Source organism: Pseudorca crassidens, chromosome 2 (genome assembly GCF_039906515.1).
Source record: "Pseudorca crassidens isolate mPseCra1 chromosome 2, mPseCra1.hap1, whole genome shotgun sequence".
NCBI classification, from domain to species: domain Eukaryota; kingdom Metazoa; phylum Chordata; class Mammalia; order Artiodactyla; family Delphinidae; genus Pseudorca; species Pseudorca crassidens.
In genome coordinates, this window is record NC_090297.1 from 150,805,399 (window position 1) to 150,825,414 (window position 20,016).

Sequence of the window (20,016 nt, forward strand, 5' to 3'; positions counted from 1 at the left end):
AAGTGGTGCTGTGAAAACTGGACAGCTACATGTAAAAGAATGAAATTAGAACACTGCCTAACACCATACACAAAAATAAACTCAAAATGGATTAGAGACCTAAAAGTAAGACTGGACACTATAAAACTCTTAGAGGAAAATATAGGAAGAACACTCTTTGACATAAATCATGCAAGATCTTTTTTGATCCACCTCCTAGGGTAATGGAAATAAAAATAAGCAAATGGGACCTAATGAAACGTAAAAGCTTTTGCACAGCAAAGGAAACCATAAACAAGATGAAAAGACAGCCTTCAGAATGGGAGAAAATATTTGCAAATGAATCAATGGACAAAGGATTAATCCCTAAGGTATATAAACAGCTCTTGCAGCTCAATATTAAAAAAACAAACAACCCAATCCAAAAATGGGCAGAAGACCTAGTAGACATTTCTCCAAAGAAGACATACAGATGGCCAAGAAGCAAATGAAAAGCTGCTCAACATCACTAATTATTAGAGAAATGCAAATCAAAACTACAATGAGGTGTCACCTCACACCAGTTAGAATGGGCATCATCAGAAAATCTACAAACAACAAATGCTGGAGAGGGCATGGAGAAAAGGAAACCCTCCTGAACTGTTAGTGGGAATGTAAATTGATACAGCCACTATGGAGAACAGTATGGAGGTCCCTTAAAAAACTAAAAACAGAATTACCATATGATCCAGCAATCCTGCTACTGGGCATATACCCACAGAAAACCATAATTCAGAAAGACACATGCACCCCAATGTTCATTGCAGCACTATTTACAATAGCCAGGTCATGGAAGCAATCTAAATGCCCATCGACAGACGAATGGATAAAGAAGTTGTGGTACATATATACAATGGAATATTACTCAGCCATAAAAAGGAACGAAATTGGGTCATTTGTAGAGACGTGGATGGATCTAGAGACTGTCATACAGAGTGAAGTAAGTCAGAAAGAGAAAAACAAATATCGTATATTAACCCATATATGTGGAACCTAGGAAAATGGTACAGATGAATCGATTTGCAGGGCAGAAATTGAGAGACAGATGTAGAGAAAAAAAGAATGGGCACCAAGGGGGGAAAGCGGCGGGGGTGGTGGTGGTGGTGGGATGAATTGGGCGATTGGGATTGACATGTATAAAATGTCATTATAAACATTGTATAAAATTGATGACTAATAAGAACCTACTGTATAAAAAAATAAAATTCAAGAATTCAATAAATAAATAAAAAGTCATTAATATTACTTCCCGCCAATTCTTCCTCTTTAGAATAATCTTAACCTCAGCCCAAAGGGTAATACAGTCTAACTGATGAGGGGAACATTAAAAGTTTCTCTGAAAAGTACCTACTGTTTCTTTTAGAAAAGGGACTCTAGAGCTGTTGGGTAGAATAACAATAACATTTTAAAAAGTGTTCACCCGATAGTGGTAGTGCTGTTTTTTTCTCCCAGGCCTCATCGTCTTGGGCAGTTTTTGTAAGGACTCTGTCAGTCTGCTTTAAATTGGGGTCCTACAACTACTGAGTTGTGTTTGTCCCCACATTGGGAGAAAGTGAGGTAGGGCAGGTGGAGGAGGAACAATTTCTCCTCTATCTTCTTATTATCTCCAGCTGGGCCTAAGAATTAAACTGACATAAGACAGATAAACAGGAGAAAAGCATAAGCACTTTGTTAAATTTTACATGTACATGGGAGTCCTCACAAAAGAATGAAGACCCAAAGAAACAGAGTTGAAGTGGACAAAGAAGTAAATTATGAAAGCGTGACAAGACAGAGGGGCTTGAGCTAGGGAAATTAATGGTGGGAAAGTAACTAGGAAGGTACTGGCTAGTTTAACAAGGCTTATTTGTACAGATTTTTCTTGATCTCGACTCCCAGTCTCTGGTGATAACGAATTTTGCTTTCCTTCTGTTATAGGGAGGACATCTTCCCAATGGGGGTTTTATCTTGCTTTCAGGAAGATAAAGGGGAGGTCAGAGTGCCCTTCTTACACCTGCTGTTTGTCGAGTGCCTTTAGCTCAAAATAATCCTTATGCCAAAGTGGCATTCTGGGGGATGGCATATTCTGCCACCCTTCAGGGACATTGTTTACCATTAAGTATTCACCTGACCCCCTGAGACTTAAGAACAGTTCCTGCTCTGCCCTGTGTTCCACTTTTTATCTGCTTAGAGAAATGGAGAAACATGGCTTCTTTTTTGTTCTGTTTTGCCTTTTAAGCTACTGCTTCCTCATCTACAAATGGGGATAATAATAGTTTATGTCTGGTAGAATTGTGAGCATTAAATGAAATGGGGCAAATAAAGTGATGTACTTAGAAAGGGCTCAGTAAATATTATTGTGGGTGAGGAAAAATAATTTTCCCTTTACCCTTCTAGGTTCTTGGCCGAGACACCCCTGTTATAAAAAGATTAATGGGAGAGAAACAACCAGAAATTTAATAACATGTGTACCTCCTGTACACGTGGGAGATACCCTGGAAAAACTGCGTGACTCCAAAATGGCCCGAGCCACTACCTTAAATACGATTTCCAGCTAAAGATAAAACACTACTGGGGTGGGGTGAGGTGGGGGGAGTCATTTATGGGCGTTTATCAGGAAAAGCACAGTAAAGAAGGGTAAGGTGGTTGTGCAGTTTTAAGTGGTTGCTTTCTGCATTGATAAGAGTTTCTAGAGATTTTGAGCCCTCCTCTTCCTGGTACTGGAGGAAGACCCCCTTACAAATGGAGATTTCTCTTTTAAATATGTCTCTTACGAAAGGGTAACTTCTCAGTTTCCAGAGCTTCACCTGTGTCTGTTTCGTAAAAATAACCTGTTCAAAATAATATGTCAAAGAGGCATATTTTGGGATGATATATTTCGTTCCCCTTCATTATCTAAAACAGATAAACAAAATGCGTTGCTGCTTTAGCTGCTCTCCTCCTCGTAGTTTGAAACGTTTGTTTAGAAGTAACCCAAATCAAGATAATCTGTTTTTAAGAATCATCAAGAAAAGAAGAAGTCTTGGCTTGCATTGAAGACAATCTGAATTTTCCTGCAGCCAGAGTTGGCAGGGTTAAAGCGCTCCAGCCGAGAGGCCGTGCTGTTACCTTCCGGCAGCCCCATATGCAGATGCTGTTATATTAATTACAAAAGAAAACCTGATTAACTCGAAAGTCCTTTAACTGTCAGTGAGGCAGTTGCTCAAATCTGAAACAGATTTTCTTCCTCCCTCCTACCTTCAGTCTACAGTTTTTAATCTCTTCTTAAGAAAACGGCTAAAACTGCCTGGTAGGTCCTCAGAGCCCCTGGCTAGTTCAGTCAGCTTTTGATCTGCCCTTATAGTAGTCCAGGGAGAGCTCGAGTAATTAAATTCACGTACAGTTTAAAATAAAAACAATCAGACCAACTGCCCATCCCCCTCAGTTATTTTTCTTTCAACAGTTAAAACCTGATGGAATCCTGGAATTTCAGAACTGGAAGGGGTGTTAAAGATGATCTAATCCAAGTCCCTTAGTTCACCGATAAGAAATCCAAGGCTGAGAGAAGCAAGTAGATTGCCAGTCAGTGGTGAAGCCCGGGATCAGAGCATCTGCCCTCGGCTGGTGCTCTGCCCACTCCCTCGCTGCGCTCCTCCCTCACCAACGCATTTGCCGAGAGTAGCAAGGAGTGAAACGATCTCGTTTCAGCTTCATTTCTCTCCATGCTCTTGTTCAAATCTTGTAGACACGTTGAAGAGCAATGAAAAAGCTAAAGATTGGTGGGAGAAGCAAAAGCCTTGGATAATGACGTTTCGAAAAACAGATGGCGATATCCATTTTGAAGACCTTTTCTCAGTCCAGTGGGTTGCACGCAGAACGCTAGCAGAGTGCGTGGAAACGAAAATTAGAACCGGTTTCGCTGTCAGCCCCCTCTCCCATTGCACTGGCCTATGGTTGTTAGACTCTAGCGGGTTTATTTATAGTGACTATTTTTGTCAGTACAGACATGGGGGTGTGATAGTTTGGACCGGATGAGTAATGGGGTATGTCCGCTGTGGTTCTGGCCAACGCAGCATGGTTTACTGGCTTTCCTGTAGTTGACCCTGAGGTCTCAGAGGTGTTAAGATCTCTCCCTCTGGTCCTGAAAAATGGTTAGTTGGTTTTTGTTCTCTGTTACCTGCTCTCCCAGCAGCACCAGTCACAAAACTCATTTAAGCTTATTTTTATTATGGTTTTTATTTAGACTTATTTTTATAACTTTTGTTATAGGAGTTTGGACACCCATCTGAGATCTGAGGAAGACTGGTAAAAGAGAAAGTACAGTACAGAGTGAATCTAACTGGACTTTTCACTGCTCAGGCTGAGACTGTGGTCTGCAGGTGAATGGGGAGGTACTATTCTGTTGTCCACCTCTACTCTCCATGTTGAGATGAAGGAGGTTTTTAGGAATGACAGTTGCTCCTATGCTATTCATGGTACCGGACTGTTCATCATGCTACTGGACTTTTCTGAGTACTTAGTAGAACCACTTCTGGCTTTCTGTAGACAATTCTCCATGGTAAATGGATTCTTGCACAAAGCAAGAAAGCTTATAACAAAGCACTAACTATTTTTTAGTCATTGTGTTGGGTGTTGAGGATACAGAGGGAAATATGATGGTTCTTCCTGCTTTTGGTAATTATAAACATACAACTAGAATAGTCTGTATAGGGGAGCAAAATCTGCCATCTCAAAATGTGTCTCTGTGGTATGAGGATTACTTTAGGCTTGGTTGTTTTAAAGAAACAAAAGGCTCAGGAAGAGCTTTTATCTCCTCTGCCTTAACTGCCTAAAAGAATTTAGATAGAGGGCCTATCCTAGAAAGAGAGCTATCACCAGGGCTAGCTACAGTGTAATATGAACCAGGTGTAGTAGTCAGGGGAGGAACCTAGCAAGGCCTGTTTGGTCAAAGTCCTCTCTGTGTCCCATTGTTTCTGGATGACCCAGCAAACATTTTACCAAACATTTACTCTTCATTCTTACTGTGGATTGCCTTGTTTCCCTTTGAAGACTGAGCCCCCTACCCCCTCTCCTTAGTCCAGGATGACATATGTATCTCATTTAACCCGTCTTTGGAATGGCATGTTCGGATTCCCCATGTGTACCTAATTAAATTTCATTTTCTCCTGGTAATCTGTCTCATGTCAATTTAATTCTTAGACCCAGCCAGAGGAAACTAAAAGGGTAGAGGAAAATTGTTTTTCCTCCCTGACAACTGTGGTAAGTGTTGTTTAGTTGTCAATAAGATATGAAGGGACTCAGGACTCACTACTTGCTAAGTGGTAGCACAGCAATTGGCTGTGTCCCCTTGCTTTTAGATTGTATCAGTGGGTCAAAAATTAGACCAGTGGTCTGGTGTTTTACTCTCGAGCTTAGTAAATACCTTGCACAGAATTGGGCACTCAGTTAACACTTTGCTTTCTCATCTCTGTCCCAGGAGAACAGATTTCCTGTTTCAGTGTCTGGTATTACTGGTTTACATGTGCTGGCCAGGTGATGTACTTATAGGCCGATGTGAAAGGAAGGGCTTAATGAAATTCATAAAGGGGGCTGGGTGAAAGCCAACTTCCTTAAATCTTTTGGTGGTGCCACTTGTGGGAGAGAAAAAGATTTGAGGATTTGAAATACTGAGTTTGAAGCAGGATAGGTAGAGTCTGAAGTAGGACAACCTCTTAAATGAATCAGGTCTCTCTTGCTTCAATTACATAAACAAAATGAATAGCTCATGGTTAAGTGACTAAAGCAAACAGTTTCACTTGGTGCCACCCTAAATTTCAATTAAGATGTATGTATTTGGCTCGGAGATTGGACTTCTAACAGCCTAAGAACCGTGTGTCTGTGCCTTTCTGGACAAACACAAAGTTGCCTGAATCTTAGACTTGGGCAGGCACTGGCACTGAACAAGCTGGGGAGTGATCGAGTTCAGAATATGAGAGTTCTAGTCAACTAATTTCTGGTTCTTTTTCCCAAAAAGATGTTCTCATACTTTAGGAAGACTTTTGTTTTCTCTCTTTTTTAAAAAAAATTAATTTATTTTTTATTTTCATTTATTTATTTTTGGCTGCATTGGGTCTTCGTTGCTGCACGTGGGCTTTCTCTAGCTGCAGTTGAAGAGTAGCGGGGGCTACTCTTCATTGCGGTGCACGGGCTTCTCATTGTGGTGGCTTCTCTTGTTGCGGAGCATGGGCTCTACGCACGCGGGCTTCAGTAGTTGTGGCACGCAGGCTCAGTAGTTGTGGCTCGCGGGCTCTAGAGCACAGTCTCAGTAGTTGTGGCGCACGGGGTTAGTTGCTCTGAGGCATGTGGGATCTTCCCAGACCAGGGCTCGAACCCGTGTCCCGTGCATTGGCAGGCAGATTCTTAATCACTGTGCCACCAGGGAAGTCCCTTGTTTTCCCTTGAGTATTATTTGATCTGTTTAGATGAGTGTGGTGCCCTGAAAGGATATTTCTGAGATGGATCACATCTCTTCCTAGATTTGCCTGGATTTTATCCTAACAGGTAGTTCTTTCCCTTTGTCTTATTCAGGGTCTCGTCCTCCATAAACTGAAAGAATATGATTTGATTAGGAGATATTGATCTTAATTGAGCACCCAGTGTTTTAAGAAAACAGATGACTTGGCAGCTGGGATGCTGTCACCAGCCATCAGTGAAATGAACCAGAAAAGATTCTAGAGCTTATACACACCTGAATAACATTTTATTTCAATACATGTGTATTTAAAGACTGGCTGATACATTTAGTTATCAAATATGTTATAAATGAGGAAAATAAGCTAAAACTGCATGTGGTAGAGTCACTTTAAAGGGCCTTTATATGTTCAAGTATTAGGTCTTGTGTCACAAGGAAGGTTTTCATTTTGATATATTCGGTTCTTGGATTCACATCCCAGTTAGTGTAGTCTTTTCTGGCTTTGTCAGTTTAATGATCTTATACTTGAGTCCTTGTAAACTCCTTAGGCTGTCCCTCCACTGGTTGAAAAACGAGAGGGGAGGGTAGATCAGGTCACTGCCACCTTTCTGGATAGAAACAACTGTTCTGGGAATGAGCCAGAGAGGGGAATCCTGTTTGATATTTGAGGAACCTTTTCTGACTGGGATGTTTTCCTGGTACCTCCTTCAGCCAAGAGCTTCCTAGAAATGTCTTTTCTAGGAGCCTGACATCCTAATGGGATCTCCCTGGAAGTCTCTCCCTACCCCTCCTCACTCTTCTCTCTGTACTCCTTTCTCCTTCTCCACCCTCCCCTTCCCCAACCAGGCCAGCTGAGCTGCATTTCCTTCCCGCCTAAGGAAGAGAAGCACCTCCAGCAGATTGTGGACTGCCTCCCCTGCATCTTGATCCTCGGCCAGGACTGTAGTGTCAAGTGCCAGCTGTTGAACCTGCTCTTGGGGGTGCAGGTGCTTCCCACCACCAAGCTGGGCAGTGAGGAGAACTGTAAGCTTCGGCGCCTCCGCTTCACCTATGGGACTCAGACTCGGGTCAGCCTGGCACTCCCTGGCCAGTATGAACTAGTGCACACGCTGGTTGCTCACCAGGGCAACTGGGACACCATCCCTGAGGAGGACCTGGAGGTCCAAGAGGACAGTGAGGATGCTGCCCATGTTTTAGCCGAACTGGAGGTGACGATGCACCATGCTCTCTTACAGGTACCAAACTCATACTTACATAGTTGCACAGATATATACCAGCTTTCCTTGTATTTGAGCTTTCTCAGAAAATAATTTGGCAATATGTACTCTGGGCTCTGAGCATCAGCTGATGCTCAGAGTCAAAGGAACATGATCTAGGAAGTTGAAAGCCAGACAAGGCTGTAGCAGTGCCCATCGCTGCCTCTACTACCATGCTGCAAGGCCCTGGGCAATTTGCTTAATTCCTGTCTAAAATTGAAGGAATGTGTTACTTGCATCTCAAGTGTGCTTTGACAGAATTAGGATCAGGGTTAGAAATCCTTTTTTCATTTTTTAGCAGGAAGGTGTCGCTAGAATTGTCTCTAGCCATCCCTTTCTGAAAGGTGCAAATAAGATGATTAATGTTCTTATTTAAGTTGAGAACAAGTGAAGAACTTTTGAAGTTTTCCTTAGACCTGCCATTATTTACTAAGTGAGACAGATCATGTCTCCTACTTTCTAAGGGACTTCAGAACTTGAGGACAGGTCTGGCTCAATGTAAGGAGATATGGAGATCCCGTCATCTGAAGAATATCTTTGCTTTTCTCAAAGATATTCTTCCAACTCCCAAACAGAACATAGGTCTTGCGGCATCTCCTAAAAGATCATATTGTCTATCTGGTATTCAGATCTCCATTTAGGAAGGACTCGTCTCTGTATAGCTAGGACTGGGCTATTTGATTAGGCCAAATGGGGTTGAGCAGAGGAGGTGACTATGTTGGGGGTCAGGAGAATGGGGGGAATGGGCAGGGAAGGTGACTATGTCAGGGATCAGGAGCTGGTAGGAATAAAAGAATGCAGATGTGCTCAAAACAGAGCGTCCATCACCTTGGTTAGCTGTGCCAGGAAGGAAGGGCTAGTTTGGCAGGACTAGGAGAATGGTTTCTTCTTCTCTTCACCTACCCCTGTTCTAGAAGGCTTGATCTCAGTCAGTGAGTGAGTCCTTTGATTGTGGCCTCGGCCTATGATCCTCTAGAAGTAGAGACTGCCATCTCATTTCCTTCCAGAGTCCAGATTTCCTTTATCTTGATAAACGCTAGAGGGGGCTCTGTATACCAGCCAGCATTTCCTCTCAGCTCAGTTTCAGTGGTGGCTTTCCTCTGTGTTCAGACTGGCAGCGTGCACTGCTTAGCTCCAGGACGATGTTAGAGTTCTTGGATAACTCTGACAGTAGCTCTGACGGTGATCTTTGTTTATTGACTGAGCCTGCTCAGTTGACCCGCCAACTTCTTCACAATTCCTAAGTATTTGATCCATACACAATCTCTATAGTATTCTGCTCTGGTCTAGTTCCTTCAGTGTCCAATAGCGTGGTGGTTTTCAAACTTTTTTAGATTTTAATTCACTCTAAGAAATAACATTTTATTATCAGGACCCAGTACATATATACACGCATACATTTGAAATAAAGTTTCATAAGACAATACTTTTACTTCTTGCAAAACACACTGATATTTTCTTCTCTATTCTATTTGACTTCTTTTTTAAAAAAATGATGGTAGCAGCCCACTAAATTGATGATCTGACTTAATGTATTGTGACCTGCAACTTAAAAAACACTGTTAAATAGCTGAAATGACTGCTATTGGTTGGGTGGTGATTTTTCCTGTTTTTGCCTTTTGTAAAGAGTCTTGGAATGTGAACAAAGCCATCTGCAGGACAGGCACATTATCTGATTGATTTTTCTGTGTCCCTTCACTTTATTGGTTTTAATTTTTCATGCTCATTTACTTTGGTCGCATGAATTGAGGCGATAAAGTAAAGTCACAGAAAAGAAAGTGAGAGCCATTTCCCAAGTGCATACCTGAGCACGTATCTTACTGGTGAGAGTTCCCATCGCTGCTCCAGGTATATGTAGTAAGTAAGCACTCAAACTGAGTTAACAGTTGAGGAGGCTACTTGGCGGGGAGGGAAGTTGAGACCCCTAATTAACTTTCTGTCTGCACAGTTGAAATATATATTCTCTTTCTTGAGAAATATTCTTCTCTTTTCTTGTGGAATTCTCCAGCCTCTCATTGTTCTGTTTCATGTGGTTTGTGAGGCTTCCTTAGCTAGTGTTTCTCCGGATCTGCTTTATTCTCCACTGGTTTTGATGTGGAAACAGCATTTCTAACTTTAGAATCCCTTGATGCTGAGCCTCAGAGGGGCCTTAGCAGCCTTTGGGGCCCTCAGGCCCTGCTCAGTCACTGTAGTCAGGCTCCTGTCTCCATTTAGTGTATCAGGGATGCTCAGCTTACTGCTGGGAGCATTTTCTAAGTACCTTGAAGATTCTTTGTGCCAGTGAGAAAGATTTTTTTTTTTTTAGCTCCCGTTATATTAGGTCTAAACAGCCAGGGCTGTGGCCAGGGAGTTAGCTCTAAACAGCCCTTCCATTTGGTTTGTAAAGGGAGTGGTAAAGAAAGGAAACATTTAGCTAAAGGAAACCAAGATTGAAATAGGGGAAGTGAGATGTTCATTTTTAACTGTCAAATTATTAAAACAGAATTTCCCCTTACCCTCTTATACAATGGTCATTCTTCTAATACGTTACTTTAAAGGCCTCATAAATTAGCCATTTTCAGTTTGTTCTGGAATAGGCCAACTCACATGGTACCCGCATGGAATACCACAGTATTCCCAGCTTTTTAGCTCTGGGTCCCCTGAGATTCTCAGTTCATAATTCAATAATAGAGGAATACTATCAAGCTGTTAGTTTCTGAAACCTCATGTAGTGTTAAAACATAGTCATTTTCGGGCTTCCCTGATGGCGCAGTGGTTGAGGGTCCGCCTGCCGATGCAGGGGACGCGGGTTCGTGCCCCAGTCCAGGAAGATCCCACATGCTGCGGAGCGGCTGGGCCTGTGAGCCGTGGCCGCTGGGCCTGCGCGTCTGGAGCCTGTGCTCCGCGACGGGAGAGGCCACAACAGTGAGAGGCCCGTGTACCGCAAAAAATAAATAAAAAATAAATAAAACATAGTCATTTTCCAGCTGGCAACACATTTTGCCATTCACCATATTCACTAGTTCTGTCTTCATTTACATACTTCCGCTTCCTAACCTTCACCCCCTTTCTGGTACATACATCACCTCCTTTTCTTTTTTGTTCCTTTTACAAGTCCAGTGGAACACAGCTGTCTGCCTTAGAGTTGCCTCAATCTGATGTGTGAGTGTGTATATGTTTTTCCCTATGAACACCTCTAAGAAAAGGAATAAAAAGGAGCAGAGATGATTAAACGTCCTCAGCCTAAGATGGGATTCCTGCAGCCTAGCAGTGGCGTTTCATTTTCTGTGGCAGTTTCATAGCTCTCAGTTTTCTGCTCTAATCAATAGCCTGTTTATCCCTACCAGGTGTTTTCTGGCCCTCTGGACAAATGTACATGTCACCTGGCAGCCAGGCTGCCACACACTGTCATGGTTACTGGCTCATGGTGATGTCTGGTAGGGTGTATTTCAGGGAACTAAAGTAGACTGATGTTTCCAGGAAAGGTCTAATGACTTGCAAATAAACTTTTTTTTTTACTACTTTGAACTCTTAACCATTTGGAGTAGTAAAATTTTCTCTTTATAACCCTCAGTCAGTAGCCATCAATGGAAATAATCTGTTTGTAATTTCATACAGACATTGATATTTTTATTTTTTAATTTTTAAAAATTAAAAGTTTTTAATTTGATTTATAATTTTTTAGTTATTTACAGTGTTGTACAGCAAAGTGATTCAGTCATATATGTATATTTTCTCAAATTCTTTTCCATTATGGTTTACTACAGGATATTGAATATAGTTCTCTGTGCTATACAGTAGGAGCTTGTTTTTTATCTGTGTTATATATAGTTGTTTGTATCTGCTAATCCCAAACTGCTAATTTATCCCTCCCCCACCCTCTTTCCCCCTTGGTGACCAGAAATTTGTTTTCGTTGTCTGTGAGTCTGTTTATGTTTCATAAATAAGTTCATCTGTGTCATATTTTAGATTCCACATGTAAGTGATATCATATGGTATTTATCTTTCTAACTTACTTCACTTAGTATGATAATCTCTAGGTCCATCTATGTTGCTGCAAATGGCATTATTTAGTTCTTTTTTATGGCTGAGTAGTAGTCCCTTGTGTATATATACCACATCTTCTTTATCTATTCATCTGTCAATGGACACTTAGGTTGCTTCCATGTCTTGGCTATTGTAAATAGTGCTGCTATGAACATTGGGGTGCATGTATCTTTTCAAATTATAGTTTTCTTTGGATATATGCCCAGGAGTGGGATTGCTGGATCATATGGCAACTCTCTTTTTAGTTTTTTAAGGAACCTCCATACTGTTCTCCATAGTGGCTGTACTAATTTACATTCCCACCAACAGTGTAGGAGGGTTCTTTTTTTTCCACACTCTCTCCAGCATTTGTTATTTGTGGACTTTTTAATGATGGCCATTCTGACTGGTATGAGGTGGTACCTCATTACAGTTTTGTTTTGCTGTTGTGATCTATTTTATTCATTTATTTTTAAAAATTTTTATTGGAGTATAGTTGATTTACAATGTTGTGTTACTTTCAGGTGTACAGCAAAGTGAATCAGTTATACATATGTATCTCCACTCTTTTTTAGATTCTTTTCCCATATAGGTCATTACAGAGTAATGAGTAGAGTTCCCTGTGCTATATAGTAGGTCCTTATTAGTTATCTGTTTTATATATAGTAGTGTATATATGTCAATCCTAGTCTCCCAACTTATCTCTCCCCACTTTTTCCCCCACTGGTAACTATAAGTTTGTTTTCTATATCTGTGACTCTATTTCTGTTTTGTAAATAAGTTCAATTGTACCATTTTTTTAGATTCCACATATAAGTGATATCATGTGATACTTGTCTTTCTCTGTCTGACTTACTTCACTCAGTATGACAATCTCTAGGACTATCCATGTTGCTGCAAATGGCATTATTTTGTTCTTTTTTATGGCCGAGTAATATTCCATTATATATATGTACCATATCTTCTTTATCCATTCCTCTGTCGCCTCCTTATAGTTTTGATTTGCATTTCTCTAATAATTAGTGATGTTGAGCATCTTTTCATGTGCCTATTGGCCATCTGTATGTCTTCTTTGGAAAAATATCTATTTAGATTTTCTGCCCTTATTTATTTTTTTTTTTTTGCGGTACGCAGGCCTCTCACTGTTGTGGCCTCTCCCGTTGCGGAGCACAGGCTCCAGACGTGCAGGCTCAGCGGCCATGGCTCATGGGCCCAGCCTCTCCGCAGCATGTGGGATCTTCCCGGACCAGGGCATGAACCCGTGTCCCCTGCATCAGCAGGCGGACTCTCAACCACTGCACCACCAGGGAAGCCCTCTGCCCATTTTTTGATTGGGTTGTTTGTTTTTTTGTTATTGAGTTATACAAGCTGTTTGTATATTTTGGAAATTAAGCCCATGTCAGTCACATCATTCGCAAATATTTTCTCTCAGTCTGTAGGTTGTCTTTTCATTTTGTTTGTCCTTTCCTTTTCTGTGCAAAATCTTATAAGTTTGATTAGGTCCCATTTGTTTATTTTTGCTTTTATTTCTATTGCCTTGGGTGACTGACCTACCAGCTTTCCCAACACTACTTGCTGAAGAGACTGTCTTTTCTCCATTGTATACTCTTGCCTCCTTTGTCGGAAATTAATTGCCCGTAGGTGTGTGGGTTTATTTCTGGGCTCTCTATTCTGTTCTGTTGATCCATACAGACACTGTTAGTTTTAATTTATCAGCAGTTAATACTTTCATAACCCCAAATCAAAGTATCTTACTAAAAAATCACAAATTTATGCAAAATTTTAACCCCCAAATTTACTAAACTTGTTTGTGGCTAGAAGACTAGCTTCTCTCAATTTTTGTCTAGTTTTTAGTATTTGTTTTGGTGCCTTATGAAACTAAATTTATGTGTTGCTTACTTTTAGTTAGATACCGTGTCTTCTCTTGAATGTATCTAGATTGAAAGATAACAGTTGACTGGTAAAAAGTTGGAAAGAAGCTTGGGTGACTATCTTCAAGGTAAGCAGATACTTTTGGGAGGAGAGAGTGTATGGAATTAGGTCAAAGATGGCCATTTCTAAGGGAAAAGAAACAAAGTTGGGGTAATATGTATAAGAGAAATAATGCTATTCTAGAAACATAATTAAAGAAACCCTGATTTTATGGGGCAAAAAGAAAGGAGAACTAAAGTGATGTGTTAAAAAAGGATATGGGAAGTTCAGGCAAATGCTAAATTATAAGTTCCTTCTAGGCAGTAATTCTATGTTCTTTGAATTTAACATCGCTCTTGCCTTTCCCCTAACACACACTAACATAGTGAAATATAACCGATACATTGCTCTTTGCCAAGAAACCTGGTAATACTTTTAATAGGTTAATTTTACCTATTAAGGATATATGTGGTTTAGAGGCAAGATTCTTTTTAAAATCCCTATGCTCACTGTAGTAGCCTTGATCCCTCTTAAAAAGAACAGCTTAAAGCTGAGGCTATATTTTCTCAATTCACCACCACTGATTCATTTTTGGCCTTCTAAGATTAGCTCTTTGGGGGAAAATCTGGCAAGAGATTATGGTCTTAATCTTCCTCTCATGTTTTCTCCCTTTTTTAAGGATCCTATCTACCTCTTTCCTGCACCAAATGGCATCTCTTTCTATCTTCACTATCTCAAAGATCTGTTTGTGTTTCCCTTTCGGTAATGGATGGTGGTGGTAGGGAATCCTCCCTGATTCAGAGATGCAAAGGTTGAAAGTACTGTCAGCAGGCAGAAATTCTGTTATTCGGGCAATTAAAAATATTTTCTTTTTGATTTCTTTTGCAGCATTGTTTCATAGCAGAGCAGGGCTTTTACTTATAGCCAGCGTATACTTTTTAATATAGACAGTAGGACTGTTAGGGTCCCTGAAATCATCCTGTCCATCCTTTATTCTTCTTTCAGAGCTTTCCTAACACCAGCCCAGACAGTTCCTGACACAGTGGACCTTCAGTTACTGTTTAAACACTGTCTTTGTAGTTAGGTGGGCCTGGACTTACATCCTGGCTTGGTTACTTAACTAACTGTGTGACTGTGGTGCTGGGGTGTCCCCCATTTGTAAAATAGAAGTAGTAATCTGTATCTTTTAGGACTGGTGTGAGGCTTAAATAAGAGACTAAGTGTAAAGCATCTAGAACAGTGTCAGGCACTTAGCAAGTCTCCCTTTGAATGAATTAATCGGTGTCCTTGAGAAGAGGATTTCCTATTCTCTCAGTCACCTGTCCCTTCCCTGACAGCCATCCACGGTGGGACTCCTTCCTTTTGTCAAACTTAAGTCCTTCTGGTTCCAGCTTACTTAGAGTTATTCTGCTCTAGTTAGAAGCAAAGTTCTTCATAATTATTATGAAGTACTTTTGTAATAAAATGAGAGATGTTATAAAAAGGTAAAAAATACAAAAGTTAAAGTTATAAAGTTAAAAGGTAAAGTTTCCCCTCCTTCCTTCTTCTCCGTTCTACTATGGTCTCTCTTGATTGGGTCTAGTAAGTGATAAGAGAATAAAGCTTCACTTTCCTACTTTTATCTGTATATGTGGGTACCTGGATGTTTGAATATCCACAAGGTATTGAGTTGTCCAAAAAGTTCGTTTGGTTTTAAGTAAAAATAAAAGACACGTTTTTCATTTTCACCAAGAATTTTATGAAACAATGTATTCCCTCACCGAACGAACTTTTTGGCCAACCCAACAGACCACACAGAGGCTGTTCAGTACATTCTTGTCAACTTGTCTGTTATCTCATTCATCACAGTATGAAATCAGATAGTTCTGATCCTTAAGGGCTTCATGCTTATGAGTTGAGATGCAGACCTAAAGCCTTTACTTTGGGGTGTTTGGGACTGTAAACATATTTCCACTTTTAGCATGATGGCCTCATGTTTCCTGTGGCTAGTTCAGGGCTTTGGTTGGGATTATGGTTTTTCCCAAGTCTTGTTATGGCCTCTGAGTTACCACTCCCTACTTTTTACTAGGTAGGGAGGTGAGCTTGTATCTGTTCTATGCTGACTGCTGGGGTGAAGCTCTGGGTTGACACAGCTGCTTGTGGCCTGTTATATTCTAGAAAGCAGCTCAGTCAGTCGCAGCTCCCCAGTGGAGAGTGTTTGTACCAAGAGTAAAGGGATTTTCAACAGTGTAACAAGAAGAGGGAGGTATTTGCCTTTATATGTAATTGACATTTAAGAGTGATAGTTCAGGGAACTGTATAAAAATGAGGAAAAATCAATCCTGTGTAAAAACAGATGGGAAAAACCTCCCATTGCCCTGTGAGAGTGGGCATGGGAGGAGAATTGATAGTGACGATAGGTAGAATACAGAGACAGGGATTGGAGTCGAGGCTGTGTCAGTTGCTGGGCAAGGGCAGGACTCTTATATAGTTATGTACTTCTCTTCTGTGTGATGTAATGAGGCTTCAGAACTATAGGGAAAACAAAGATATTTATGACCTACCTGAGTACGTGATCATCTTCTGTTTGAACCATCAGTTAAGATAATCATCCTTAGCTATCACTGAGTTTCAGTAATGTGCCATGAGCCGTAGAGTAAGGAGTCCTCACCAGTAAGAGCCAATATTCTTAGGAAGTGGTCAGGCTTCAGTGATTGAGGCATTTCTTCTTGGCACTTAAGGTAGTGTCATTTTACATAAAAAGCTTTTACATAGAAAACAAAACCAGAGAGGTAAATTCTGGTGTTTGCAGAGTAGCAATCTCCTTTCTATTACATTCTCTTAATCTTGCCAAGAAAATTGATGTAATATATCAACTTATGTAGATTCGACAGATTTGTGCAGATGTATTCTAAAAGAGAAATCTCTTTAGGAATTTGCTGTGACTCAAAATGGGAATTATGGCGTACTCTCATGATTCCCTGGGATTCTTCTTCCTTGATTGAGTTAGGAGCAAAATGCTTACTCACTGCTTTATTCTTGGAGTAGATGCAAATAGCAGGTCCAGATAAATGTGTGGGATATGGGCTAAAAATAGAAAATTTTGTATAGGATGATTGAAAGTGGTTTTGAGCAAGTAGTAAAGGCATCATTTATTCATCCAGTAATTGCACATTTATTTATTTATTTACTATTACTATTTTTTTGGTCACGCCAAGCAGCAGGTGGGATCTTAGTTCCCCGACCAGGGATCGAACCCACACCCCCTGCAGTGGAAGCACAGAGTCTTAACCACTGGACCGCCAGGGAAGTCCAACTGCACATTTATTTATTGGATGCTCATTAAGTGCCAGACACTGTTCTAAGTGCCAGGAAGGAACACAGCCTTCCATGAAACAGTCTGAGGTCAGTCTTCCCTCTCAGGTGGCCATAATAGGACCCAGAACAGGGCTCATCCTCTCTGTGAATTTTTTTCACTCCCTGTCTCCAGGAGACAGTGATGGCTTCCCTTTTTGTTTATAACCGTCAGGCATGAGTCATCCCTTTGCCGTGAGTATTGCAGAATCACATATCACATTCCAGTCTAATTTGTACTGCTGCCAGGGTCTCAGCCAGCAGCTCTTTTTGCCTGTCTTCCAACAGTCTTGGTAGTCAGAACAGTGAAACCGACTGCACAAGTTAATTAACTGGGGAACGGAGGAGAGCATGGTACTTGTTTTCTATCCATTTTTGTTTAGTACAAGATGTATTTAGGAGTAGACAACTTCTTTCTAGGTGCCAATGTACCAGGCAGTACCTACCATCAGAATTCATTTTGGGGGAATTTAAAAAAATTGAAGTATAGTTGATATATAATATTATATGTTACAGGTGTAAAACATAGTGATTCATAATTTTTAAAGGTTGTATTCCATTACAGTTATTATAAAATATGGGCTATATTCCCTGTATTGTACAATATATCCATGTAGCTTATTTATTTTATACATAGTAGTTTGTACCTCATAACCCCTATCTTGCCCCTCGCTCCTTCCCTCTCCCCACTGGTAACCACTAGTTTGTTCTCTGTATCTGTGAGTCTGTTTCTTTTTTGTTATAGTCACTAGTTTGTTTTATTTTTTAGATTGCACATGTAAGTGATATCATACAGTATTTGTCTTTCTCTAATTTCACTTAGCATAATGCTGTCCAAGTCCATCCATGTTACTGCAAACAGCCAAATTTTATTCTTTTTATGGCTGAGTAGTATTCCACTGTGTGTGTGTGTGTGTATATATATATGTATGCCATATCTTCTTTATCCACTGAATCCATTTTTTAAAAAATGAATTTGCAACTATGAGCAAATAAAGTCAACTGTCCCTTACAAAGGCTATTGGTTCTACAAATGGACGTGGCAGCTTTGGCTGATGGTTGTGTTACACACACAAAATGGTCCTTTGAGGAAAACCTGGAAGCTTATTTTAGAATTTTAAGAAAATCCATCAAATAAACAAGCCAACAAAATTCTTCCTGAAAACTTTCTAAACAACACTTAACTTAGGTTTTGAATATTTAGGCTTTCTTCCCTTAATATTTCTATAATAAGTTTGATTGATTTATACCTTTAAAAAGATATTTACTTAAGTCAGAAGCAATTTTTAAAATATTTTTAAAAACCACTGTCATCTGTAATTATCTTGTTATAAATTTTCAGTTCTTGGGGTTCTCTTCTAGCCTATCTAATTATTATATGTCTTTAAAGTTTTGGCACTTAGGCAATTGCATGTGGTACTCTAAACCCTAAAAGTTCTTACCCACTTTTTGAATGTGCCTCATGAAGTGACTGGTACTCCAGCCGTGTGACTCAGTGTAGTGAAGGGGCTTGTTTTGAATAGCAGGGTGAGTGTCACACTAGTCTTCCAATCAGAAAACATTCCATGCAATTCGAGGCACACATGAAACAGCAGATTTCTTCTTGGCCTAGGCTTGGGTAGAAAGCACGAGGATTTATACAGTGTTTGCTCAAATTACAAATGCTGAGATGGTAAAAGCACTTTTAGCTTTAGGGAGTTCAAGGTGGCCAGCCAAATGAAAGTTCTGTGACCTACCTGCGAATAAAATTTATGAGTTCTTTGTTGAGGAAGAAGGTGAGACCTTTGTGCTTTGCTGGAAATAGGAGAGCGCTCTCTCTCTCTCTCTCTCTCTGTCTCTCTGTCTCTCTGTCTCTCTGTCCTTCAACACACACACACACACACTACAAGAAACAACACACACACACACACACACACACACACACACACACACACACACACACACACACACACACACACACACACACACACACACACACACTACAAGAAACAATAGGCTGGCATTTCCCAGCCCTTTCTTCCTTATCTGGAGGAGATCAAAAAGGAAAAGATCCCAGGTTTTGATTTTTAAAAATCTTTCATCAATGATACCTATTGCTCAAAAAAGGAATAAAAACAGAGTATTAGTCTGAAAGCAAATAAACAAATTGATATCTTAGATTTCAAATAAAGTAAATTTGCTACATCTGATAACTGTTAAGGACACAGACGAGCAGATTTGTGTTGAGTTCTTTCATAACTCTTTAAAATGTACTAGAATTTTGCAAAGGATTGATTTTGAGTCTGCAGACTTTGGAGTTGGTGTGCCTGCAATGGTGATATAGGCACAAGTCTCCAGGTCAACACTTAGGTCTGGAGTGCCAGGCAAAGTAGGCAATTTCAGAGATTTGGAGGAACCTATGCATGGATGGAAATACATGCTCTTAAGTGCTTCAAGATCCTTAGGAAAGAAGTAGAACAATAAAAAGAAACTACTAGCTAGGGAAAGGACCTGTGGAAAGTTGTTTCTAAACCAAAAATCATTCTTGAAACTCACTTCAGGCGTTGGGTTTATCAGTTATGACTGGATTCATCGTACATAACAATCAGAAAAGTAGGGACTTGCTTAAGCAAGACAGAGGTTACTTTCTTTCCCTCACATAAAAGAAGTCTAAAGCTAGGCAGTTGAGGGCTGGTGTGGCAGCTCTGTAGTCATCAGAGATCCAAGCTCCCTATTTCTTTTTTTTTTAATTAATTAATTTATTTATTTATTTATTTTTGGCTGCATTGGGTCCTCGTTACTGCATGCAGGCTTTCCCCAGTTGCGGCTAGCGGGGGCCCCTCCTCGCTGTGGTGCATGGGCCTCTCATTGCAGTGGCCTTTCTTGTTGCAGAGCACAGGCTCTAGGCGCGCAGACCTCAGTAGCTGTGGCACGCAGGCTCAGTATTTGTGGCTCGTGGGCTCTAGAGCGTGGGCTCAGTAGTAGTGGTGCATGGGCTTAGTTGCTCCACGGCATGTGGGATCTTCCTGGACCAGGGCTTGAACCCGTGTCCCCTGCATTGGCAGGCGGATTCCCAACCACTGCGCCACAGAGAAGTCCCCCTAT

At 40.6% G+C, this 20,016-nt stretch overlaps 1 protein-coding gene across 2 annotated transcripts in view; it reads left to right on the forward strand.

Annotated features, from left to right (window-relative positions):
• The window catches only part of DSTYK (dual serine/threonine and tyrosine protein kinase), a 56,376-nt gene that overhangs the window by 15,973 nt on the left and 20,387 nt on the right, over positions 1–20,016 (forward strand). For both annotated transcript variants that reach the window (XM_067729257.1, XM_067729256.1), the window contains exon 2: positions 7,274–7,662. In XM_067729257.1, coding sequence (XP_067585358.1) covers positions 7,274–7,662 — 389 coding nt within the window. The remainder of the gene's footprint in view (positions 1–7,273; positions 7,663–20,016) is intronic.